This window comes from Schistocerca cancellata, chromosome 7 (assembly GCF_023864275.1).
Source record: "Schistocerca cancellata isolate TAMUIC-IGC-003103 chromosome 7, iqSchCanc2.1, whole genome shotgun sequence".
Lineage (NCBI taxonomy): Eukaryota > Metazoa > Arthropoda > Insecta > Orthoptera > Acrididae > Schistocerca > Schistocerca cancellata.
The window spans coordinates 89,687,135-89,705,645 of NC_064632.1; the positions used below are offsets into that span (position 1 = coordinate 89,687,135).

At 45.3% G+C, this 18,511-nt stretch overlaps 1 protein-coding gene across 1 annotated transcript in view; it reads right to left on the minus strand.

Annotated features, from left to right (window-relative positions):
• The window catches only part of LOC126091974 (glutamate dehydrogenase, mitochondrial), a 165,217-nt gene extending 147,763 nt beyond the window's left edge, over window positions 1–17,454 (minus strand). Inside the window, exon 1 of the mRNA XM_049907333.1 lies at window positions 16,872–17,454. Within this exon, the coding sequence (XP_049763290.1) occupies window positions 16,872–17,304 (433 nt within the window). The 5' untranslated portion in view covers window positions 17,305–17,454. The remainder of the gene's footprint in view (window positions 1–16,871) is intronic.
• Between the last annotated feature and the right edge of the window lie 1,057 nt (window positions 17,455–18,511).

Sequence of the window (18,511 nt, forward strand, 5' to 3'; positions counted from 1 at the left end):
CAGGACAACAAAACTACAGAGGCACGCAAGACACAGGGAGAGGAGAATAAAAACAAGAAAGCAGATTGCCATGGGTGGCTGACCATGAGAATAAAAAAGGCGAAGCCAGCCACTCTGCAACACATTAAAACCTCCACCCTAAAAGCCCAAGGGTGGAGGGCACAGAGGGAAAAAGGACATGCACTGAAACTCAGATCAAATGATAAAACCCACCCTCACGAAACTAAAGCTGCTGTTGAGGCATTGTCGCCTAACACTGAGGTAGGGTGCTGGGAAAGTTAAAGTTCGCCGCAGAGCGGCTAAAAGTGGGCAGTCCAGCAGGAGGTGGACGACTGTCATTTGGGAGCCACAGAAACACAGAGGTGGGTCCTCGCGACGGAGGAGGTAACCGTTTGTGAGCCATGTATGGCCAATGCGGAATCGACAAAGGACAACTGATTCCCTGCGAGAAGCCCCCAGGGCAGACTTCCACACATTGGCAATCTCCTTAATGACACGCAGTTTGTTGTGCATACTGTTGTGGCACTCCGTCTCCCAGAGCGAAAAACCTTGCGGCATAAGACAGAACGCACGTCAGTTTCAGAGATGCCCATTTCCAGGAGAGGTTTCCACGTAGCCTGTTTGGCCAGCCTGTCAGCAAGTTCGTTGCCTGGGATTCCGACGTGTCCTGGGGTCCACAGAAACACCACTTAACGACTGGACCGTTCCAAGGCAGATTTGGACTCTTGGATGTTCGCTACCAAAGGATGGCGAGGGTAGCACTGGTCGATAGCTAGTAAGCTGTTCAGGGAGTCAGTACAGAGAAGAAAAGACTCACCAGAACAGGAACGGATGTACTGAAGTGCACGAGATACGGCCACAAGCTCTGCAGTGAATACACTGCAGCCAGCGGGCAAGGAATGCTGTTCAATATGGCCTCTGAGGACATAGGTGAAGCCAACATTACCATCTGCCACTGAGCCATTGGTGTAAACAACCTCATAGCCCCGTCGAGAATCGAGAGGAAGTGACAGAGAGCGGTGGGGTTAACGGAGTCCTTAGGGCCATGCAAAAGGTCCAGACGAAGCTTCGGCCGAGGCGTACACCATGAAGGTGTATGTGAATGGACGTCACAAGTAGAGGTGGTGAAGGGAAGGGCTCCAGTTCGAACCGCAATCGTGAGCCCTGACCTGGGCCGCCGATGCGGGAGATGAACTGCCGCGGGTGGGAAAGGAGACGGTAATTCAGATGCTCAGGAGAACTACGAATGTGTGCAACGTTACTGGTGGGCAATTGCGCACGTCGGATCCACAATGGAGGGACGCCGGCCTCCACCAGGACACTGGTCACCGGTCTTATTCTAAAAGCTCCCGTCACTAGGCGAACGCCACAATGGTGCACTGGGTCGAGGAAACGCAACAAGGACGCCGACAAACTGTAAACCAGACTCCCATAGCCAAGGTGGGATTGAAAAAGGGCTCTGTAGAGCTGCAGCAGCGTATAGCGATCTGAACCCCAGTTGGTGTTGCTCAGGCAGCGGAGAGCACTGAGGTGCTGCCAGCACCCCAGATTAAGCTGACGAAGGTGAGGTAGCCAAGTCAATCGGTCACCTGAAACCAGTCCTAAGAATCGATACGTCTCCACTACAGTGAGTGGATCGTCATTAAGATTCAGGTTCCAGATGAACGGTACGAAGAAGGGCATGACACACGACTTCGCGGCCGAAAACTGGAAGCCGTGGGCTAGATCCCATGACTGTGCCTTGTGAATGGCTCCCTGTAGGCGCCGCTGAGGAACACCGGTACTGGAGGAGCGATACGAAATCCAGAAGTCATCCGCATACAGAGAAGGGGAGACCAACGGCCCTAAGCTGCTGCTCGGCTGTTGTTGGCCACTAAAAATAGAGACACAATATGGAAACCTGCAGAACGCCATTCTCCTGAATATGGGGAACTACAGGAGGCACCGACTTGGACACAGAATGTACAGAGCGACAGGAAGTTTTGCATAAAAATCGGGAGCGAGCCCCGGGGGCCCCACTCACACAATGTGGCAAGGATATGATGTCGCCAGATCATGTCATATGCTTTATTAAGTCAAAAAAGACAGCAACCAGTTGTTGGCGTCTGGAAAAGGCTGTTTGGATGACAGATTCGAGGGACAAGATTATCAGTGATAGAGCGACCTGGCGCAAGTCGCCCTGGCACAGAGCCAGTAGGCCATGTAATTCCAGGACCCAACCCAACGGCCGACACACCATACGTTCCAGCAGCTTACAAACAACGTTGGTGAGGCTGTTGGACAGATAGTTATCCACATCACGCGGGTTTTTACCGGGTTTTAGCACTGGAATGATGGTGCTCTCCCGCCATTGCGATGGAAAGGCAACATCGCACCAAATCCACCTGTAGTCAGACGAGAGATGTTTAATCGTTTGACTGTGGATCCGATCTGTTCCAGGAGCTGTGTCAGGGCAATGTGCAAGGGCGCTGAGGCGCTCCCACTCTAAATGGGGCGTTATAGGGTTCACTGTAGCGTGTAGTGAACGAGAGGACTTTCCTTTCCATCCGCCGTTTGAGGGTGCGAAAGGCTGGTGGGTAGTTCTCCAACGCAGAGGCTCGAGCAGTGCTCAGCAATCGTGTTTGCGTAGGTAGAGAGAACGCCATTGATGTTAACCCCAAGGACACCTGTTGGGTGTCTGTCTGATCTTCGTCCAGACTTGGGATGATGACGTATGGCATCCAATGGTCGACACTTACCTCTCACAACACTCCTGTTTCCATCGCTCTATAAGCAGGCTAACGAGGGCATGGAGCCGCTTAAATGTTATTAGGGGCCCTAAGAAGGGGTGCCGCTTATGTAACTACGGAGCTCGCCGACACAGTTTAATTGCCTCAGCTACTTCCGGCGACCACCAAGGGACTATCTTTCGCCGGGGGCACCCTAGAGAACGAGGGATAGCATTTTCCGCCGCAGAAATTATCGTGTTTGGTTGGTTTAAAAGAGGGGGAAAGGGACCAAACGACGAGGTCATCGGTCCCTTGTTCCTAATAAAACAATGCCACAAGTATGAGAATAAAATAGGCGAGACATATAACACAAAATGGAAAAAAGGAAAGACCGCAAGAACAAAGGAAAGGCAACGAACACTAACAGGAACAAAAGAGTACAAGAGAACAACAAGGATATGCAAGACGCAGTTAGAAGAGGGTAGAACAAGGAAGCTGATTACCGTGGCTGGCCGACCACGAAAATAAAAAGGTAAATCCAACCACCCTGTTGCAACACATTAAAACCTTCACCCTAAAAGCACTAGGGCGGGGGACACAGAGGGACGAAGGACAGGCGCTAAAACTCAGATCGAATGATAAAATCCACCCTCACCGATGAAATGTAAAACCAAATACGCCGATGAGGCGTTGTCTGCTAAAATCAATGATAATGAGTCCGGCAACCAAATATGAAGTCGCAGGGCAGCCAAAGAAGGACACAGCACAGGAATATGGGCCACTGTCAACCAGGCGCTGCACCGACACTGAGGTGGGTCTTCACAGTACCCGTGGGTCACCCATGCATGGCCCATGCGAAGCCCGCATAGAATCACCGAGTCCCTGTGAGACGCCCTCATCGAGGACTTCCACACATTTTTGGTCCCCTTAATGGCTCGCAGTTTGTTGTGTGTACTGAGATTTTGCCATTCCGCCTCCCAAAGCTGAAAACCCTTGCAGTGTAATAACGAACACAGGTCAGTTGCGGGCACGCCCATCTCCAGACGTGGTACCTGTGTAGCCTGTTTGGCCAGCCTGTCAGCAAGTTCATTTCCTGCGATTCCGACGTGACCAGGGGTCCAGGCGAAAACCCCTGAATGACTGGACCTTTCCAGGGCATAGATGGACTCCTGGATGGACGCTACCAAAGGATGGCGAGGGTAGCACTGGTCGATAGTTTTTAGGCTGCTCAAGGAGTCAATACATAAAAGGAAAGACTCCCCAGAGCGTGAACGGAGATACTGAAGTGCACCAGAAATGGCCACCAGCTCTGCAGTGGATACACTGCAGCCCTCGGGTAAGGAATGCTGTTCAATATGTCCGCCGTGCACGTAGGCAAAACCAACGTGACCATCAGCCATCGAGCCACTTGTGAAAACCACTTCAGAGCCCTGGAACACGTAAAGAATCGAGAGGAAGTGACAACAGAGAGCTGCAGGGTTAATGGAGTCCTTAGGGCCACGTGAAAGGTCCAGACGAAGCTGCGGCCGAGGCGTACACCATGGAGGCGTACGTGAACAGACCGCAAGTAGAGGTGGTAAAGGGAAGGACTCCAGTTCAGAGAGAAGGGACTGCACGCGAACCGCAGTCATTAGTGCAGACCTGGGCCGCCGACGCAGGAGATGGACTGCCGTGGGCGGGAAAAGGAGACAGTAAATCGGATGCTCAAGGGAACTACGAATGTGTGCTGCATAACTGGCGAGCAGTTGCGCACGTCTGATTTGCAGTGGAGGGACACCAGCCTCCACCAGTACGCTAGTCACTGGACTCGTCCTAAAAGCTCCTGTTGCTAGGCGAACCCCACAGTGGTGTACAGGGTCGAGTAAATGCAACGCTGAAGGCGCTGTCAAACCATTAACCACACTCCCCTACAGCAGCGTAGAGCGATCTGCACCCCAATTGGTGTTGCTCAGGCAACGGAGGGCATTGAGGTGCTGCCAGCACCTCTGCTTAAGCTGACGAAGATGAGACAGCCAAGTCAATTGAGCGTCGAAAACCAGTCCTCGAAATCGACATGTCTCCACTACAGTTAGTGGATCGTCATTAAGATAAAGTGCTGGTTCCGGATGAATGGCATGACGCTGACCGAAGTGCACGATACACGACCTTGCGGATGAAAACTTGAGGCCCTGGGCTAGAGCCCATGACTGCACCTTGTTGATGGCTCCCTGTAGCACCACTCAGCAACACCAGTACTGGAGCAGCAGTACGAAATGCAGAAGTCGTCTTCATACAGAGAAAGTGAGACGGAGTGCCCGACAGCTGCTACTAGACCGTTAATGGCCACTAAAAATAGAGAGAGACTCAATACAGAGCCCTGCGGGACATCATTCTCCTTGGATTGAACTATGGGAGGCATCAACTTGGACACGGAAAGTACGAAGCGACAGGAAGTTCTGGATAAAAATCGGGAGTGGGCCTCGGAGACCCAACTCTTACAATGTGGCAAGGATATGATGTCGCCAGGTCGTGTCGTATGCTTTACTTAAGTCAAAAACGACGGCAACCAGATGTTGCCACCTGGAAAAGGCTGTTCAGATGGCAGACTCGAGGGACACAAGATTATCAGTGGTAGAGCGACCCTGGCGGATGCTGCCCTGACACGGAGCCAGCAGGCCACGACTCCAGGACCCAACCCAACTGCCGACGTACCATACATTCCAGCAGCTTACAAAGAACGTTGGTGAGGCTGATGGGCAGATAGCTGTCCACGTCAAGCGGATTTTTACCGGGTTTGAGCACTGGAAGGATGGTGCTCTCCCGCCATTGCGATGGAAAGACGCCATCGCACCAGATCCGGTTGAAGACGGCAAGGAGATGTCGTCTGTAGTCAGATGAGAGATGTTTAATCATCTGACTGTGGATATGATCAGGCCCAGGAGCTGTGTCGGGGCAACGTGCAAGGGCACTGAGGAGCTCCCACTCTGTAAATGGGGCATTATAGGATTCACTGCAGCATGTAGTGAATGAGAGGACGTTCTCTTGCAGCAGCCGTTTTGAGTGTGTGAAAGGCTGGGGGGGGGGGGGGGGGTAATTCTCCGCTGCAGGGACTCAAGCAAAGTGCTCAGCAATCGCGTTTGCATTGGTACATAACACACCATTTATGGTAACACCGGGGTACCTGTTGGGGCCTGGTACCCGAAAAGACGTTTGATCTTTGCCCAGAGTTAGAAAGGAGACGAATCTCTCCCAACACTTCTGCTTCTGTCGTTTGATAAATTGGCAAACAAGGACACAGAGCCGTTTAAAGGCTATGAGGTGCTCCAGGGAAGGATGCCACATATGTCGCTGTAGAGCTAGCCGACGCTCCTTAACGGCTTCAGCGACTTCCGGTGACCACCATGAGAGCGCCTTACGCCTCGGGCAACCTAAAGAGTGAGGGATCGCGTTTTCTGCTGCAGAAACGATTTGGTGTCATACATCTGTGCGCTGAATCGAGATTGTGACTGCTTAGAGACTGCTGGTGTTTCACCACCAGCAAGAGATGATGAACTACGCTTCATCTCCTATCATCCACCCTGATGCCACCCACTGCAAAGACCACCTGGCATCTACCCCTTGGCATAAATGAGGAGTTAACAGAGCAGGCATCAGCACAGCGATCCCTGTGTGGTCAGGGAGCTACAACCAGCAGGGTACATGACACCCCCACCACAACGGACTGGCTACCGTGCTGGATATCAGGTGCAAAGAAGTCCATGTTCATCATCGACACAGAAAGCGACACTGCATAGTGCACGGTGGAAAACGCACCCAGGAAGGTGTCCTCACACTTGAGATGGACAATGGGTGGGACTGCAATGCGACGACGACAGAGTGGGCTAAAGATCTCAATGCACAATGGACAATATGCACCATGTAAGGCGCCCTTCCCGAATTGGCTCATTCTTCCGGAAAATTTTGATGAATGGAGGTCAAACCCTACAGGGGACCATCACATAAAGGTAGAAACGTGTGAAACTCTTTAGTCGCCTCTTATGACAGACAGGAATACCTCGGGCCTATTCTAACCCCCGAGCCCGCAAGGGGGCGGGCCTACCTGGCGACTGCGGCATACATCTGTGATGTATTATTATTGTTTGATTTTCTTTGTACAGGGCATTACGTAAATGAAATGTATTTGCCCCTTATTAAGTGTATTGTTTATTCTTTTGTACATCGTGTGCATTAAGACTTTCATGGATGAAAAAGTCCGTCAGAAACTTGGCACTGTGCTTAATAATTGCATCACAGCACGTCGTGAAAAGCTTTTATTAGCAAACTAATCCTGTTAGCGGTGGGAGTCCTTTATCCCACGACAGTAAAATATAAATTGCAGTTTGTTCACGTAGCTATTTTTACAGCAGCGGTGCGTGATGCGGCGGAGACGTTGCTGGCGCAGTCTCCCCTCTTTTGTTGTATATATCGCTGAGCGAATCGATAGAAAGGAAAATCAGTTTACAGGAATATGGGTACAAACCAAGGATCGCAAATCTCGTAGAAAGCAGAAATGTGTATGTCCGATCCCAAGTGTACCATTGTTATACTATCGACGCGAAATCAGGACACAAACAAACCTGGGCGAGTGATAACTGTACGTTTTGATTTAAAGCATCCTGAATCCGATTCTTGCTCTATCTGCTCGTTTGCCTACGTCGGATATCATAAGCTACGGCGACGCAAAACGCAATGTTTTTCACTTGCCCTTTCTGAAACTTCGGTTTACTCTGATTTTTTTCCACGCATTTGTACCCTCCCTCGCTGTAACTTCCGCTATGGGCTCGGCTGCTTTTTGCACGTTTGGAAATATGGGTCTGCTTGCAATCTTCATTTGGAACCATTTAAAATAGATGGGTTAGAACTTAGGCGATCACCGTACAAAATATACTTTTCACGGTCGTTACCAATTGTCTCGTTAATTCCTTTAAGTACACACAAAGTCTATACTAATAAGAAACTGACAATAACGCTGACGTTGAGAAGTCACGTGTGATTTCAAGTACCTTGTCTACTATGTATAGATTTCCATTCCTTGACAGTGAAAGCGACAAATGGTGTCCCACGTTAATGGGGCTGAAAATGTCCAAGGACGCGCCGAAATGTGATACAGTCATGATCATGCCCATTGTACTCATTTAGGTAAATTAAGCTAACACTTCACCGTAGAAATGAAGAAAGTGAAGCAGAGGATGGGAATACGTATGTATGTAGTACCTGAGAGTGGGCCTACATCATGTAAGCTGAGTGAGGATTGCTATTGCTGGAAAATTTCTACTGTTGATCCGATATTCTGCTAATGGCGACTGATTACACCGGAAAGTGACGTGGTTTCATAGAAACACAGTGAAGAAAGAAAAGGCTTTAACGTCCCGTCGACTAGGAGGTAAGTACAGATGGAGCAAAGACTGACATGAAAATGAAATCGGCTGTGTCTAATTCAAAGGAATTATCCCAGAGTTCAGTTGAAGCCATTTATGGGAAACCAACGAAAACCCAAATCTGGATGGAAGGTTGGAGTTTCGAACCGCCGTCATTCCGAATCAGATTTCTGTGTCTCAAGTACTTTGTCGCCTCGCACTGTCATGCAAGTCTTAGTGTTTGGGACCAAGAAAAGCTCTGAGGGTTTGTTGAGCGTTCTAAGCCATAGAAGATGAAATGCAGGCAACAAACTTCATTTAATATGAGGTGCAAAGTATATCGGGCTAATTACGGCGTTGTAAGATTTTTATGCTTCTTTCCTGAGTGACTGACAGAAGACCGTCTCCGAAGGTATTATGCAACATCAGTCAATGAGGAAGTCGGGAACGGTTGTAGAAGACGTGCGACTACGCAAGAGACGCGGTCAGAAAAAAATTGCTTTCTGCAGGAGAAGCGGCCAACTAACCCTGCGGAACGGAGCTGGTGTCCGAGTTAAAAATAGATTCCGCAGCTCTTTGACTGTGAAGGAATTTGGGTGTGACTAACGCTACCCGTAAACGTGTACTTAACGGTGTCGACGGGTTTCATACTGCTGTTGGCAATGCTTCGCGCGATTAGCGACGGGGACTTAACATGACAAATCTTTAGTCAGATGTGAATAGTCAATGAGATTCTCGATAAAATCTTCCTTTGTTTCGTAAATGAAGTTACCTGATATTTTGTTTCACTCGCAGCAATTTAAGCAGTGCTCTAAGGTTCCTGCATAATAACAACCTCTGAAATAATCACATACTCTTATTCGGAAAAAAACGGCCCAATATTCGGCCAATCAGGACTAATTTTCAATGCTATTCGCTGGACTCTCAGCAATTTACGCTGTACTACGAGCTTCCCAGACTCAGCATAACCTCGGAAATCTTGACGTATTTGAAAAACAGCCTAATGTTTGGCGAAACCAAAATTGTAATATTTAGCGATTCTCATTAGCGATCTAATACCGTTACCTGGTTGACTAGGTATAACCATAACGAACTGCCAATAGCAACATTCACCGAAAATCTGTCGACACCATTAAGTATACTGTAGCCATACAGCTGCGAGAAGACGTCTACGACGTAACTTATTAAGTCGCATGGAATTGTTTCGTGAAAGCCCAATGCAGATGTAGCCTAGATGGAAAGCATTTCTGTCTTTCATCATATTCAGTAAGGTACAGTACGCTACTGCTCGCGACTGAGAAATCAGACCGTCACCAAATACGCACTGTTTATTACTGACTGTTGGTCTGATACGCCTGCGTGCTTTTCCACATCCGTCTAATAAAAAGCACAGATGGTTCCGCCAGCGTCTTAGAAGCACAACTCCAAAACAAAATACAAGGTGCGGCACGAAAAATCGGCCCGTCAAGTCAACACATGAATTAATAACTGACGCTCCTCTTCTGTCAAATTTGAATAAAACTCTTCCAGGTTTCCCACATACACGTCACTTTTCACTGTCGTCTGAAAGATTACGGGCCCCATAAGACGTATGGCAAATCAAACACCAATCTTGTCGCCAAGCAAGGGTAGCTGGTGGATCGCATGTGGATTTTCTGTCTACCAATATCGGTTGTTTTGGGATTTACGAACCCAGACACGTGGAACCACGCCTCGTCACTGATTATGAGCCTTAGTGGGTCCAAGACATCACTTGCAACATTTTCTCAACAGCCACGAACAGAGATGCACTCTCTTCTGCAGGTCAGGGTTTTTCGTTCTTGCACAACACTCATCTGGTACTTTTTAACTTCAGCCTCTTTAAAACAAGTCTGCAACTCCTCTCACTCGCGTGAACCTTTGGACAATCTCCTGGTTGACTTGCGAGGACTTCTTGTCATCTTCTTCAGGTGTGCAGACAGGTGGTGGTCTGTTCCTGGGAGCATTTTCAAGCGATCCTGTACGCCGCCGTTTTTCAATCAATTTTTTCGCTGGCACAGAACGTCCTGGAAATTTCTTCTGAAACCAATTCTTTGTTTTCACGAAAGACCCAGTGGGGGTTGAACGCTTCAACAACGGCAACACGCTCGGGTAAGGAATAAGGAATACGGCATCCCCAACTGGTTTCCACAAGTTTCAATGGCTGCGGCTGCGTTACACAGTAACGAAGTTTTGCGCAGCGTCAGTACATCAGCGGAAATGGTTAGTTCGTGCGCTTTGCGTACGACGGGTCGGTTTTACGTGCCGCACCCTGGATAAACAAGGCTATAGGTAAGTAGGTGGCGTACACGCCTAAATCATGTAGGCGCCGATTTAGCGACAGGGAGAGCCTTGCAAGAGAAGGTGATTCGAAATTCGTAGAGAAGAATTGAGTGTAGGTCAGCAGGTAAGTGGGTAAATACCATACTACAAGCTGAAAGGTCTGGGGTTCGATCGCCAGTCAGCTTTTTCTGTCATTTATTGTTTCTTTCACCTCTGGCAAAAATGCTACGTTGAATCGCGGGTTGGAGTCCATCTTCAACTGCAGAGTCGCCCTATAAGTGGCTGAATAAGTCGGGTCAACAGTCAGAGCAGGCAAGCGCTAATCACCATCCGATGCACTGCGGTGATCGGGATGAATTGGACAGAGCCAGAAAATTAATGGACGGTGCATCGCTGTGGGGCTATAGTTGGCGCCATCCCTTTACAGTACTGTTAAGTGCAGTGGCTACGTGCCAGGGCAAAGCCTATTGCGCTGGACGGACATCAAGGCAACCGGCAACAGTGCCACATAGCCTCACAGACGATGCACAGTTTAGCGACGCTAAAGCGAGGGTGATTTGATAAGTCTGCTAAATTTCCGCGAAAGAATGGAACATTTTTGTTGCGCCTTGATGGCTGGTAAGCTTGATTATTGATAAAGTATTTACACAATATTCATTGCTGACAGCCGACTGAAATGGTCAGTGTGTCGACTGTGACAAAGTGGAAAAAGTTGAGTTTCATGCTGTTATTAAACATTTTCATTGGAAGAGTTGGACTGTCGCACAAACAGCAACAGAATTGAATGAATATTTGTTTTGTAAATAAAAAAACGCCTTCTCTTGCTGCACTATTTTATTCTCCCAGATGCGTTTCGCCTTCTTTCACTTTAAGGCACCATCAGTGGGATATTTCTTCACGTTTTTTAGTTGGCATTGGTGTTTCCTCTCATTTGCTCACATTTAAGTCGCACTACCGCTCTATTTACGAAACAAACACGTTTTAGTGTTTCGAACATTTTTCTTCCCACTTTTCATTTTGTTTGCCCTTGTCGTTGTGATGCACTATTAGTCTTCCGTCACTACTCTAGACATACCTCTAATACAGACGTAACTACTCTGAGTTCACGGTGCACCTCATCCTGTTTGGTTTGTTTCAGTACACGTACATCGTACTATGTGCGAGCTGGATGCCGCGATTGCTCACTGCCGGCCAAAAACGCATACCGCACATTTCAGCGCAACGTCTGGCGATGTTTCATACCAATCCGCAAAAATTGTTGCGCCGATTTGTGACTGTTGAAACCTGGATGCCTCATTACACACCAGAGTCACTAAGGCAGTCAAAACAATGGACAAAGGCTGGTGGTAGTGCACCGAAGAAGGCAAGGACCATTTTGTCGGCTGGTAAGGTGATTGCCACTTTTTTGGTGGTCCCAACGAATAATCCTCATAGACCACTTGAAACAAGTCAGAACCATAACCGGACCCTATTCTGCTCCATTGTTGGACTGTTTGAAACTTTCGTTAGCTGAAAAAAGATCAAGGCTGACACGAAGAAACTGCTCTTTCACCAGGATAAGACACCATCCGACACATCAACGATAACAATGGCGAAAATTCACGAACTGGGCTTTGAATTGGTTCCTCATCCACCCCATTCAGCAGACTTAGCCCAGAGTGACTTCTTCCTGGTCCCTAACTCGAAACTTTGCTTGCTGGGAAGGAATTTTCATGAAATGAAGCCATAGTTTCAGTCAACGAGTATTTTTCAGAGTTTGACAGAACCTATTTTTCTGACAGGATGAAGAATCTGTTAGATCGCTGGACCAAGCGTGTACCACTGAAAGAAAACTATGAGGAGAAGTAGCGTAAGTTGTTTACGAAACAAACATTGTTTTCTCGCTTTTTGTCTGACTTGCCAAACCCCACTCGTACACCCTCCACTCGGGGCCAGGGACTGTTCTCAGAACAGGGACGCTAATGCAGGCTGCGTGCCACCAAGCCACTTCCCTAACTACGAACGCACCTGCTCCAAGCGTTACTGTACGTCTTTGCACAACTGGCGTGAACAAGACGCGATGTTTGTTACGGTACCAAGTGTTTAACGCCATTTGGCTGAGCCAGCGGTGCTCCACTGCGCGCAACAGATTGAGAGAACACAGAAGCCACAGAAGAATCCTCATGAGTATTGCAGCTTAAATTTATTTGAGCCTGCTTACAAAAGCCACGCCCCCTCTACATTTTGTATCCCTCCACATTTCCCTCAGTTACGAAACTGATGATTCCTGGATGCCTCAGATTGTTTCTTATAAACCGATCCCTTTCTTAACTCCACTTGAGACACAGCTCTCTTCTTCCAGTGAAGAAATATACAACACAGGAAACTTCCACTACAATGACAGCATACATTGTATTGGTCTGCTCAGATTACGGGAAAATGCGGAAAAAATACACGGAAAGAAGTTCAGGCGGAAGTTAAGCATGTAACCATAGATGTGATTAACAATATTACCTGTTGCAAATTGTAAGTAGAGCAGCAGACTGTATCCATTACATTCTGGTACTGTACTTCTTACCACAGATCATTGGTTTCCTCCCACTGACTCAATTTTTTAGTACTAATTCAATTTATGTATTTCCCTGTGGTGGGGTAACTCGCAGCCTTCCATTCCTTTACGTTCGTTGTCCGGTGGTGCTACTTCCACGTACCTCGTCGGAGAACCTCTGGTAGTACTGTCCGAAAATTACTGGTTAAAATATCAAAAAGGCTCAGCCCTGAAGACGCGCTCAGATAGACTAATAGCTCCGGCAACTGCTCGCAGTAATCATCTATGACGACATATTCACAATTTTTTGGCGTTTGGAGAAGTCAGAGCGGTGTCATATGAATAGGGCGAGTCGTAAATTTTAGGTGGACAAACAAATACACTGTTCGACGCGAGTTACGCCACAGACCACCTGGAGTTTTGCACACGCATGGAGTTACTGCAAGTTGGGAGTTGCACGCAGTCTGTTCCGGAGGAGCAAGTGAGACTGCTATCTGGAGCGTCTACGCCACATCCTGCGAACTGCAGCTCGCTGCAGTTTACACAACGTTTTTTCACAAACATATCCCAAGAAATTCTAGGCCTCACTACGATTTAAACCGCCACACCATCGTACGTGTACTCCTAAACCCGCGGAACGTAATAAATTCATATGTTCGTTGATACCTACATCGGAATATTTTTACGTTCTGACGATGGCAATAGGCGAAACCGGTAATAGTGACCTGTACAATTTATGTGATCATGACGGATCTTTACAAATAAAGTACCGTAACACGATAACGAATTTATTTCCAGACAGTCTTCAACTTACGAATTTACTAGGTGTAACATTCTTCATTTCCATATTACAGAGTCCACAAGCAACTGCAAAATTTAAGGTACCTCATGCCAGTATCAATGTACTTTCATCTATTCCATTTGCATACCAATTATAATCTCCACAGGCAATCTATTCCTCCTCCTCCCCTTGCTCTCATTTTTAATCCCCGTGTTTTCCCGTTACTCCTTCGCATGGGGTATGTTTCGTACACACAACGGCTTGCCGTCGACAGGGTGGTAAATTCTTTGAACTGTTCATACTGGTGTCTTACAACCAATTTCTTTAAATTATGCGCATCGTTGAGACTATTTGTTGATGAGGTATTTCCAAAAGCAGCAACTTCTTCAGCAACAGGTAAAGGAAATAAACTGCCAACATTACAAAGTGCTCCGAGACACGGAGATATTTCTTACGAAAACACTATCCTAATCCGGTGTTCCTAAATTGCCAGGTACAAACATGTACTCAGGACGGTACTGCTAGCGGCAAAAATAATTAAATGACAAAATAAAATACATAATACACATCATAAAACAAGAAACTGAAAAATAGCATGAAAGTATAGGAACATATTAATCAAAGACGGGCGCAGGTTAATGCAAAATATTCAGAAACTAGAAAACTTTGTGAACGACTTTCAGGTATTGCAGCTACAAGATTCAACAAAATTTACCCAAAACAGGTAAAGCGTTCACAATGATATAACATCCCAGAACACAACATGAAGTAAGGAATACAGTACAAAAATTAAGCGGTGAGGAAGCTTTCATAAGGTGCCAGTCTGTTCCGAAGTCATGCGTACACAGCACACAAACACAATTAACTGTAAATAAAGCTTTTAGCTCAAGCTTTTTCAAGTCTATTTGAAACAGACACAAGCTATGCACCCAACAAAGATAGGGAAAATACTCTTACTGTAAAGCAGAGGCCAGTTACCTTCCTCTCACCATTCTACACACAAAAGAATCAAAGAAACTTACCAGCTTAAACAACCTTTGTAACAGTATTTGGTTTCCTAAGTAGCAAAAATACAGTACTGGCCATAACACAGCTTACAAAAGTAGTATTTTAAGCTCTTCACAGGGATGAATTGCCTAGCAGACCTACCCAAGGCTCCTGACTATACACTGCAACTAAACAAGCTATTGAAGCACTAGGTATAAGAAGTGGCTAACTAGTAATTCAAGTCATATCTGGAAAGCAGGGAGCAAAAGATAGAGACAGCCTGAACATTTAGTGAAAACTATCAGGCTCAAAACATTGACTTAAGTATCCATCAGGGTAATGCATTATGAGCAGTGCTGTTCTTAATACACCTCTATAGCTATCCAATGAAAATAAGACAAAATATTCTCTTCGCTGAAGACAGTACTCATATCTGAGAAATCAAATAAGCCCCAAACCCCTCAAGTATGTACAAAACTGGGCAGTAGTAATATATGTAAAGCAAGCAAATAGCTTAAGTGTCAAGACAAAGGGAGAAAACAACTTTCTTACATCATAAATAACATAAATGATAACTCTATACATTCTGTAGTATGTAATGTTCTTAGGGGTAAATATTGGTTGTCAAAGAGATCACGAGCTTTTTATCCCCTTCGCACCCTGTCACCAGCCTGTGATAGCCAGTGTCTTGTGGCGACATAGCTATCGCTGTGTACTCTCAATTCTTAGCTATGCAGTTCTTTACTAGGGACCAAATGCACCTGGCATGGACACAGTTTTGTAACTACATGAACGGACCACAAGAATAATAACAAAGTAGTAGTCACACATCAATAAAAACTAATAAGTATGTCACAAATAGATAAGAGCCCATTTGGGCAAAGAAAGATTCAAACTGTTTTTTAATGGAGGTTAAAGTTTCACCATAATTTGCGCTAGGAGATGAAGTGATGACTGAAATATAGTTATCTAAAAACCAATCCAAATGCACCTTTTAAATAATGTGTACTACAAAATTCAAGATCACTTAACAGTAAGTGTTAGAGAGAAAAATGAAAATTAGAGCACTTCTGTCATAATATACATTCATACTGTAACGCTTTTCACAGGGAAAGCAATCACACAAGATCTTTAGTCCACAACACTAATGTTCCACAATCTTCCTGAACTTAACATCTCACTTATCACAAGGGGATGCTGGCTCAGTTTCCCTGACTGATTGGAGGGCAGAGAGATGTGACAGGGGTGTGGTAGCATGATCATGGTATTGAAGTCATCTGCAAATGTGTGTGTTATATGTAGACAGTGAATTGTGTTTAATTGTTTCCAATCTTGAAAAACTAAGTTATTCCAGGTATGTGTATACATATGAGCACTGAACAACAGGCACAAACTGAATGTAATGGAACATGTGTGTAGAAACCAGGTTCAAATTTGTGAGGATGGAGCCTCATGCATTATCAGGCCATCCTGAGTTACATTTTCCTAAATTACCTCTGGCAAATACTAATAAGGTTTCCCAAATAAAGCCAAGAGAGATCTCTAGTGGAAAAAATGTAAGAACAATGGCACACACTGGGAAAGTAAACACATTGAAAAAAAGAAATTTAATCCTCGACTCCACGCTGGGGCAGGCACAGTGCTGGAACTAGCATTGTGTTCGCTGCTGTCAGACTATGAAAAGACAATCAAAATCCCTAACCTTTACAAAAGCTTGGAAACTTACAAAATTTTCTTGAACACCCGAAAATAGAAAGGCCGTGATAAAAGACGTAATATTCAGAAGAACATTCCGTTCCCATATAAAATAAGTGGCCAAACGCACTTGCCAAAAGAAAATTGTAACGTCTACGACGTTGTCAACGTGTGGTATGACATCTGTAGCGTGTTGATCACGAGGATAAAACTACAGTGATCCGAAAAAAGACGTGTGTACTTTTAAGATGGCTACAAAACCATCACTGAACTTCATATACATCATCACGCGGTTGTTGGGGGCCTAAGAGCAGCAAAGGGTAGTATAATCAAAGCTACTCGTAATACGACAACATAGAAGTGGATTACACTAGAAAACATCACAGAAGTTGAACGAAGCTATTAACAATAGCGCCACCAACGAAATCCAGTGACTCAAGGCAGCTTTAAGCAAACAGAAATAACAAAATCCTATTTAAAAATTACAATTTACTTACCTCCTTTACAAGGGGTCCTGTGAGTGCTGTGCTGTGCTCTGTAACCGGTGATCATTTCATAATCTCCACTGTCTCTTTTGATAGGGAAAGAAACTTCTATTATGTGATCACAGCCTTGCATTAACATCAAAATACCTTTTACTTTCTTTTTCCTGTCTTCGACAGACATCCTTCTTTCCTTCATATCCTCAATTAATTTGTCCTCCGCTACCTGACACGCTCTGTGAAAGAAGTACTCAACCATATCGAAAAATCGTGGATTTTCTGCGGTAGGCACATCCTTTAAACGCTCAGGAATTTGATGATCTGAATATGATCTTGAATTCCGTAACTGAAACGCCGCAGGACACACTTTCAGAAGAGCACCAACATCGAACTGTGTGCTCTGCTTCAGAGCCCCGACTGTTCTTGAAACGGCTTTAAGATGGAACATTGTTTACAGTTTATTTTCAGTTGAACGACAACAACATACAAATCACCAAACTCCTTTCCCGGCTTCTATAACCACCCGCACGGCACCCGCTACACAACACGACAACAACTCACTCCACCTCTTCCTGCGGAATGATACAGCCCAGCTGGTGCCCAAGGTTGCTCAGACTGGCACCTCAAAGATAATAGCATTGCAGAGATCACTTCTTGTCGTATATTATATCTGTGATTGAGCAGTGCTCGCACGTCAAGATTGTTCAAGGTGGCTATCCAACGAATGTGAGTTGGTTCAAACTTCCAATAAAATTTAGTAATATTAAGATAATTTCTTATCAGGACACCATATGCGAAAACTTGAATCACATGACGAAAGCTGATAACATAAATATAGAAGAGAAGGATATTTTCAAGCAGTTTTATAATGAAGCAGAAAGTGAAACAGCAGTTTTTATTACGCGAATATTTAATTTGTGGTAAAATATTTGCTTCTGTTGGGATGAACAGAGATAGATGGCGTGCTTGTACTGGATGTAAATTGACAAAAAAGAGAGAGCGAACGAACGAACGATGCCGCAAACTAAATTAACTGCAAAAGTGTGATCTTATACTAAAAATATGACAAAACAACCTGTAGTTCATTGCATATAATTTAATTATACATTGTTGTTTATAACATAATTTAGATTAACAGCAAGACCATTTGAGACTATTCTATATCAATGTGTCTATTGTTATGTTGTACAATGCACAGCGAGTAAGTGTGAAATTTTCATGAAAAATTCGATGAATTGTCCTGTCTGTCAAGTAGATCTGTCATGACTGTGATGTAAGTTTCTTAAAGTAACTGACAAGAAAAGAATGTGATCTATAGAACATGGAAATAACTAAATATTCTTCTTCGTTTAGCAGTTTTGGATGTACATATATGGATCACATCCAAGTATATACTTTCATTCCAGTTTTACAAAGTAATAATCACGTAAAGTATTTAATTATCTTAAGTATACCATACCACTTTTAAATATGGTAGCATCGTACACAAATAAACATTTAAAATATTGTATCTACTGCAAACTCTACCTATACACATTTTTTTCTGTTGTACCGTATATAAGAACACATCTTGAATTTACTACCCATCTGCTTATGCAAATTTTAATTCTATTACACTGTGCCACTATTTCTAATTTTTTTGCATTTAGTACGTA